Source organism: Misgurnus anguillicaudatus, chromosome 25, assembly GCF_027580225.2.
Source record: "Misgurnus anguillicaudatus chromosome 25, ASM2758022v2, whole genome shotgun sequence".
Lineage (NCBI taxonomy): Eukaryota > Metazoa > Chordata > Actinopteri > Cypriniformes > Cobitidae > Misgurnus > Misgurnus anguillicaudatus.
This window is the reverse complement of record NC_073361.2, coordinates 9,815,778-9,824,649: the sequence shown is the minus strand read 5'-3', so window position 1 is coordinate 9,824,649 and position 8,872 is coordinate 9,815,778. Positions and strand designations below refer to the sequence as shown.

Here is an 8,872-nt window from a genome sequence, read left to right as displayed (position 1 = left end):
TAATAAAAAATGAATAAAACATTCACTACAGCGGCATAGTATTATGAGCAGTTTTGGAGCGGCGATTCGCTGCGCGTGCGTGCAGACTGCAGCTCAACCAACCGTTAATGAATAATGTGAGTCCGATGTCTGAAGATAGGCTGAAAATGTATGTCTAACCGATTCAGTGTTGACTCACGAACATGTAATATTGGTCACTGATGTCGAACGAGATTTATTATAAATCTGTTCGAATGTATGCAGCGCTGCAGCGCATAGCGATAATCTCATGACATCACAGTACCGCGAGAGGGATTCAAAATAACATTTTCGAATCGCTCTCGCGGTACTATGATGTCATGCGCAAATCGGTCTGAGTTTTAACCTAGCTAATGTGTGGAGGCGGGACTTTGCTCTTTGACGTTGCGCTTTAAAAGATGTCGGGGAACGCTGTCATAAGAGTTTTACCTCAGTTAACCAGAACGTCAACCTTTCTACAGCCCATTAAGACCAAGAATGTGAATATAAGAAGACCATACACTGCCGAGCTGCAAGGTAGTTGTCATAACCTGCATTCAAACCGAATGTAATTCTGTAAACTGTTTAAAGGTGCGCACGTGCGCAGATTAAACTCTGGTCATGTAGTGCCTGCAAACCAAATTTAGTGCTTGTGTTTAAGTTTTTATTATTTTATTTATTTATTTATTTATTTTACAAATATGTGGTAACGCATAACGCAACGCATTGCATTGTGGGTCCAAAATCCGTGCGTAACTTACACACACTTGTAATAACAATTGTATAAGTCGAATGCACTGTAAGTAACTGTTTATAAAAGCGTCTACCAGATGCACAGAAATATGAAATGATACTTGTAAACAATATAAAATTAATATGTTTTAAATTATAAACAGATCAATCTATCTATTCACCCATTCAAAGATACCTACATACATACATATATCTGATCTAACGTTAACGTTATCTTGGATTTACAGTATATTTATTTGTTTATTAACTCATTCATATTCACTTTTTTTCTCTATTTATCCAGGTAAAGGTCAGGTAAGACCACTAGATGGCGTCAAAGTCTTAGATCTGACAAGGTATGACCTGCACATTCATTTTATGTTTATATTATTTGACACCAGCTATATAAGTATCAACATTCATCCATCTTGATGGTGTATGCTGTGTATTTAACAAATAACATTACTATGTGCAGAGTACTGGCAGGACCTTTTGCCACTATGATATTAGGAGATTTGGGAGCAGAGGTGATCAAAGTTGAAAGACCAGGTAAGTCAGAAATTATAATAATAATATTATGTTTTTTTAAAAGTCTTTAGAAATTCATACCTCTACAGCTGATGGGATAGAGATCTTATTTTGACATCCCAATCCATTAGCTCCTCCTAACAGACTTGAGCCTTGCTGTTTAATTGCAAGCATATTACATTGTTTGACCAAAATGTCTTTAAAGCAAATATTTTAAGTTGGGTACTGCTATTTTCATGTTAAATGTCCGCATTGCAATACCATTAATCACATTAAATGCCACACATTTCCAATGAATGTAAAACTTATGATTTGTTTAAGTCTGGCATGTCTGTTTGTTGTACTCTATGATAATGTAGGCTCAGGAGATGACACAAGAGCATGGGGACCTCCGTTTGTGGGTGAAGAGAGTGCTTATTTTCTGAGTGTCAACAGAAATAAAAAGGTAGTAAATACATATATCTTTCTGTACAGTTTTAATAACCTAACATAAATCCCTAAATCTCTTATTTATGATATCTTTCCTGCAGAGCATTGCTGTTAATCTTAAAGATCCAAACGGGACCAAGCTTGTAACAGAGGTACACTTTGACTCAGTTTGTTTTTCTTTGATATATTACATAACATTTTTATATATATATATATATATATATATATATATATATATATATATATATATATATATATATATATATATACTGGTAGAGAAATGCCATTGCTCTGGGTTTGATTTCCAGGGAATAAACTTTGATAAACTGTATACCTATTAATCTACTGTAAGTCTCTTTGTATTAAAAAATAAATGTAAATGATATTTTTTGGCTTATACACACTGTCTCTGACACTTCACTGTCTCTTTTGTTAGCTTGCCAAAGTCTGTGATGTTCTGGTGGAGAATTACTTGCCTGGGAAATTGAATGAGATGGGACTTGGGTACGAGGAGTTGAGTGAAGTGGCCCCTCAGCTCATCTATTGCTCTATCTCAGGTGTCTGATCTGCTATTTAAGACTTCAGTTGCTTATAGTTTGAGACAGGGAACTTAAAGCCCTTATTCTCACATATTACACATTTTGTACTATGGAGATCTTGTGAAGAAAGGTAGGTGTACAATTTTTGACTTGCGGGCCGGGCAACACCCCAAGCATCCACCCAGAACATCCTAGCAACAGCATAGCTCACAACCACCCACAATGCCCTAGCATGTTGACAGCAACTTTTGCATTGACAACCTAGTTTATACACTCACCTAAAGGATTATTAGGAACACCATACTAATACTGTGTTTGACCCCTTTTGCCTTCAGAACTGACTTAATTCTAAATGGGATGCACATCCAGGGCACGAAGCTCCCGTTCCACCACATCCCAAAGATGCTCTATTGGGTTGAGATCTGGTGACTGTGGGGGCCATTTTAGTACAGTGAACTCATTGTCATGTTCAAGAAACCAATTTGAAATGATTTAACCTTTGTGACATGGTGCATTATCCTGCTGGAAGTAGCCATCAGAGGATGGGTACATGGTCATGGTCAGAAACAATGCTCAGGTAGGCCGTGGCATTTAAACGATGCTCAAATGGCACTAAGGGGCCTAAAGTGTGCCAAGAAAACATCCCCACACCATTACACCACCACCACCAGCCTGCACAGTGTTAACAAGGCATGATGGATCTATGTTCTCATTCTGTTTACGCCAAATTCTGACTCTACCATCTGAATATTTCAACAGAAATCGAGATTCATCAGACCAGGCAACATTTTTTTCAGTCTTCAACTGTCCAATTTTGGTGAGATTGTGCAAATTGTAGCCTCTTTTTCCAATTTGTAGTGGAGATGAGTGGTACCCGGTGGGGTCTTCTGCTGTTGTAGCCCATCCGTCTCAAGGTTGTGCGTGTTGTGGCTTCACAAATGCTTTGCTGCATACTACAGGTGTAACGAGTGGTTATTTCAGTTAAAGTTGCTCTTGTATCCGCTTAAATCAGTTTGCACATTCTCCTCTGACCTCTAGCATCAACAAGGCATTTTCGTCCCACAGGACTGCCGCATACTGGATCTTTTTCCCTTTTCACATCATTCTTTGTAAACCCTAGAAATAGTTCTGCGTGAAAATCCCAGTAACTGAGCAGATTGTGAAATACTCAGACCGGCCCATCTGGCACTAACAACCATGCCACGCTCAAAATTGCTTAAATCACCTTTCTTTCCCATTCTGACATTCAGTTTGGAGTTCAGGAGATGTTCTTGACCAGGACCACACCCCTAAATGCATTGAAGCAACTGTCATGTGATCGTTTAATTAGAACATTGCATTATTGAGGAATTGAACAGGTGTTCCTAATAATCCTTTAGGTGAGTGTATAATAGTAAAGTTGTTATTATAGTAAGTATGTGTCCTTGTCTGAAATCCAGTCTAAAGTCTTACAATGTAATTATTTACATGAAATATATGCATTTGGCAGATGCTTTTATTCGAGGGACTAAGGGGTCGATTACACAGAACACATTTATGGCATTCACCTCGCGTATTGGTGTTTTTACAGGAGCATTCTGGGCGGAAAGCGCCCAACGTCATACTCGTTTTTTGTGGTCACACTAAACGCATTGTCCTGAATACAAGACAACCCCCCCCCCCCCTTTTTTTTTAAGTGTACCTTCTGGAAAAATGCTTTTTGCAGACCTGCTCCTGTCAATTATGAAGAAAATGCTTCAAAAGGTACCAGTTTGGTTCTCCATATTCTTCTTTTCATTGAGAGACCTTATAAAGTCACCTTATATTCTGGACAATACGGTATATATCTTTACCGTCAGGGTGAGAAGCTTTTTTTCTTAAACTGTAAACATATCTGTGGTGGTCCTGCTTGTAACCCATAAAGGCTTGTTTTCAGTTGCATGTTCCCTATGAAAAGGCTCATTTACTTTACTGTGATTGTTTTTAATCACACTTATAAAGGAAGCAACTCTTAATTTGAAAATCGTTCTGTAGCCACACTAATCTGAAGCCCATGGGCATTGTCACCACACTTGCTGCTGTGGTGATTGGTATCATGTGTCAGGCCCTCATAAGTCACACATGCTTGCATGATTTGCTTTGATTGTGGAAAATTCTGGATCATCTTAGACAATCATTTATCTTTCACTCTCCAAGTTGTCTTGTATTCATTAGAAAAGCGATGCTGCTGTCATAAACCTGGGCCTGTGCAGTAAAGTTTATTTGAGTTTTGGTAAAACTTTTTTTGCATCTGGATCTGATAATGGTTTGCAACTGTTCAGATTCCTTTCTGTGTTTTTAGATGAAAACTTGAAAGTGCAAGTTAAGTTATAAATTTAATCCACACCAATACAATCAATAATTCCTATAAATTTAGTAGTTTGTAGCTCGATGTTTCATTCGTGGAGGTTTAGAAAAACGGTAGCATCTATGGTCAATTAAAGGACAAGTTTGGTATTTTACACTTAAAGCCTTGTTTTCAGATTGTTTATGATGAAATAGAACGGTTTTGTCTGAAATTTGGACATATGAAGCTGGCCCCAAAATTTTTGGTTTCTGTTGTATCACCCCACACATCTAAAATGGCTGAATAGCAGCACAGGAACAATCCTTCCTAAAATGCATGAAACTTTCGTTTACAAAGACGTGAAACTCACCGAGTGGTCAGGGGTGTTCACTGATATTCTCACACAAAAATCGCTGCAAAAGATGCTTTCCAACAGGTGTTTTAGCATTCGTTGTAAACTTGTGGACCTATTTTTCCAAACGCCTCACACCCGTATATTCTTCCGCTGAGAGCTTGAATAATAGACACTCCAGCCCAGTAGATGGCGATAATCCGCCTTTGCCAATTGCAAGAATACAAACAACGTTCCCGGCGCGGAGTAATACCGTACCTCACAGCACATCTAATACAAGTCAATGGAGTTGTTGGACAAAAACTATGATAAAACATGTTGGAAAGCATCTTTTGCAGCGATTTTTGTGTGAGCATATCAGTGAACACCCCTGACCACTCGCTGAGTTTCACGTCTTTGTAAACGAAAGTTTAATGCATTTTAGGAAGGATTGATCCTGTGCACCTATACAGTCATTGTAGAGGTGGGAGGTGATACAAGAAACACCCGAAAATTCTCGGGACAGCATCATATGTCCAAATTTCAGTCAAAACCGTTTTATTTCATCATAAACAATCTGAAAACAGGGCTTTAAGTGTAAAATACCCAGCTTGTCCTTAAACAATTTTACATGTCCTTTGGTGTGTAAGTGTGTATTAGTACATGTTAACTATATGCAAAACTTCAAAGTTAACAATGACGCGGGTTATCATCTCCAACGTAAATCTCTTTTCTTGGACTACAACAAACACACGGATTGTAGGCAACAGTTTACTTCCTGGGATTGGTGATGTAGACAAAACCGACATTATCGTTATTCCTCCCGCTTGGACGCACAGCTTGTAAATTAACTCCTTTAATAAGATTGTGAGCGAATCTTTTAAACATGGTAAGGAGCGTCACATTTCCGACTGACGTCAGAGATATTCAGGCCAATCACAACGTACAGATTAGCTGTCGCTTATCAGATCGATGAGCTTTGTACAAAATCTGTGCATTTCAGGAAGAAAGTGAACTCCAAAAATGTATGGTATGTGGACAATAATGTGTTTTTTGAACCATAAACCACGCAAATACATTGTATTATACCAAATACACAAATAACGTTTTTTAGCAGTGAAATAGGTGCACTTTAAAGTCCCCCTGTAGTCCATAATTTTCTCACTTCAAACTCATCTTTGAGAATCATGATGACATATGTAAAAGTTTTTTCCTGTGACACTCATTTCTTCATCCTTTAAAATAGCTTGAATGTAACTCCTTGCTCATTTAGTATATGCAGATGATGAATATGCAAATTAGTACCCTCCTCTACTCAGTCACACAGCCTGGACCATAGATATGAATATGCGAATTAGTCCCCACCTCCATTTTTCCGCACCACATTGGAGCATAGATATATATGTGCATAGATGCTACATTCAGCAGTTTCAGACAAATAGCTGCTATGTCCGGTTTCACACAATATATACGTGAACTGCGCGTTTGCAACACTAATTCTTAATCGCTGATGTTAATAGGTTAAAGCATTCACACTGCACGTGTGAACATCACAGAAGCAGAGCTGGGACAGCAGTGCTGCAATCATTTCAGTGCCAAGTCTATGCGGCATCCATACATAATGTCTATGGCTCAAACTAATCCACTCGTTTCACTGTGATGATGTGATTGGTTACATATTTGTGATAAAGGAAACCAAGGCGATTTTAAACCGTGGGAATAAGACTGTCTTTGAAAAACTCAAGTTTTATGTAGAAATACTGATCAGTGCTGTTAAATGATGATTTTTCACATGGTTTGTCTTAAATCTTATTTTTTAAACACCACGTAGACATATAAACAACAACAAAAATGTGATTTTCACCACAGGGGGATTTTAACATTTTATTCAACAATGTGTCAGCACTACAGTGACATCTCTTGTGGTTAGCAATGAAATGCACACAATGACTGAAGTTTTTTTCAGCAGCTGTATGTAACATTATCACAGCCAAATTCCCATGTCTCACACTGCTTATGGAGATGTAACTCACTAGACTTCATGAAATTGTGGAAGGTGGACGGTTAAATTGGGATGATTTACTATGTTTTTCTTGTGTTGTTGAATATTCCTTTTCTGGAAAGATTTCCTAGTTTTTCCCTGAGTGTGAAATGAGTCTGGAATGTTTAGTTTTAACAAGTGGCCTTTGATTTTTCTGGCCACAAACTTTATTTTTTGCTTAATTGTGCTCCTGTGCATTTTGCTGACTGTTTTGATTTTCCAGTACCTGTAGTCATCAGTTTTGTTTTTAGGATGATACAGTGTAGTTATAAAATAGAGGAAAGGACTTAATGGTCATTTTTGTGGTTCATAAGTTCCCTAGAAGCGATTCTGGAGAGCATTATTTCCGAACTGCTCCCAATCCTTTTGTATTAAATTGAGAGATGTAATGTTGAGTAGTTTTCCCATGGTATGTAGATCACATTTATCAAACTGAAGGCTTGTCTGCCTGACAAAACAGATACTTTTCATCTTTGCTTTTTGCTCATGGTTTGCAACTGAGGACAGCAGTCTGAACTTGAGCTGACCTGACTTGAAAATGTGGTTGTCGGATTTTAGCATGCATAAGAGCCAGTTTCCATGAATAGGGTACAGATGGATTTTCCCATTATTTTTAAAGATGAAAAGGCTCATATAAAATCATAATTTATAGGATAACGTTAATATTATTTGAATTTTTTATTATTTAATGAATCAAAATTCATATATAGCTATTACACAAGGTGGGGACCCATAGATTTCATAGACAAATATACATAAATGTCACAATCAGCCGCTCTATGTATGTGTATCAAGTGACAACCTCTCGTCTCGTCTCGTAGATTAAATGTCTCGTCACACCCCTAATCTTTAGTGATTTTGCATATATATATATATATATATATATATATATATATATATATATATATATATATATATATATATATATATATATATATATATATATATATATATATATATATATATATATATATATATATATATATATATATATATATATATATATATATATATATATATGAAGAGTTTGGTTCCAAAACGCAATAAACGCCATTTTTGAAAAAAATGAGTTACTGCCAAAATCAGTATTATATCAGGTCAGTAGTTAAAAGTAAATTCTTAATTTTACGCAAAATCCAATATCCGCCGTGTTATTCTGTCATCTTTTCTCCCTTTTTTCCCAAAATGCGACAAACGCCACTCCCACTTTTTTACAGAACGCAATAACTCCATTTCTGATATTACAGCCCACCGTTCACGCAATGTAAACAAGCAATGGCGGACGCGCGTAGTACACGGAGTCCTGGTTTTCCTCATCTACTTTGTACAACGTGATCAACAAACAAAACAAAATAATACTTTAATTGCATCGCTAAACCTGTGATGGTTTTCTGTGATGGGAAAGAAACGTAAGCCATCAGCATCTAACAATTTCCCTGAGAGGCACTTGGGAGACGGGTGCTTGTTCTCCCGACAGCATCAAGCTTCTCATGCTAACACATTGACCCCAGAGGATCTTATGAAAAACTTTCCATAATTTTACTCAAAGTCAACGAAAATCGAGCAGGACCAAAAACATTTTACAGTCGGTCGCTGTGAAAGACGTTAAGCGAAGACGTCAAGTAACCGCAATGACAGGGTTCTTAATATGACAAAGTAAGTGGTTTGATTAATAACATTAATGTTTATATTTTTAATTAGTGTGTACAACTAGTCAACTAAATGAATATAACATGGCAAAGATGAATGCACATTTATATAGGCTATTGATTCAATAGATTTATAGCATTTTGAATAAAAACTTGTCATGGATTTATTGCATTTTGTGGAAAAAATAATCCGTTTTTATAATAAATCTTTGAAAATCAACTTATGGATTTGAATTTTTTATGTTTTTATAACCTAAAGATGCTGTGTGAAAGTTTGTAACAGAAAATAGTTGTTTTCATCTTGTCACTTTCTTGTTATAG

The 8,872-nt window shown here is 36.8% G+C and overlaps 1 protein-coding gene across 3 annotated transcripts in view; it reads left to right on the top strand.

Annotated features, from left to right (window-relative positions):
• The first annotated feature begins 374 nt into the window (after window positions 1-374).
• sugct (succinyl-CoA:glutarate-CoA transferase) overlaps window positions 375-8,872 on the top strand; it is a 171,099-nt gene continuing 162,601 nt past the window's right edge. For 2 of the 3 annotated variants that reach the window (XM_055181748.2, XM_055181749.2), the window contains exons 1-6: window positions 375-534; window positions 1,034-1,085; window positions 1,205-1,278; window positions 1,617-1,702; window positions 1,788-1,838; window positions 2,123-2,243. In XM_055181748.2, the coding sequence (XP_055037723.1) occupies window positions 417-534; window positions 1,034-1,085; window positions 1,205-1,278; window positions 1,617-1,702; window positions 1,788-1,838; window positions 2,123-2,243 (502 nt within the window). In that variant the 5' untranslated portion in view covers window positions 375-416. The remainder of the gene's footprint in view (window positions 535-1,033; window positions 1,086-1,204; window positions 1,279-1,616; window positions 1,703-1,787; window positions 1,839-2,122; window positions 2,244-8,872) is intronic. The other variant, XM_055181747.2, reaches the window with a different exon arrangement.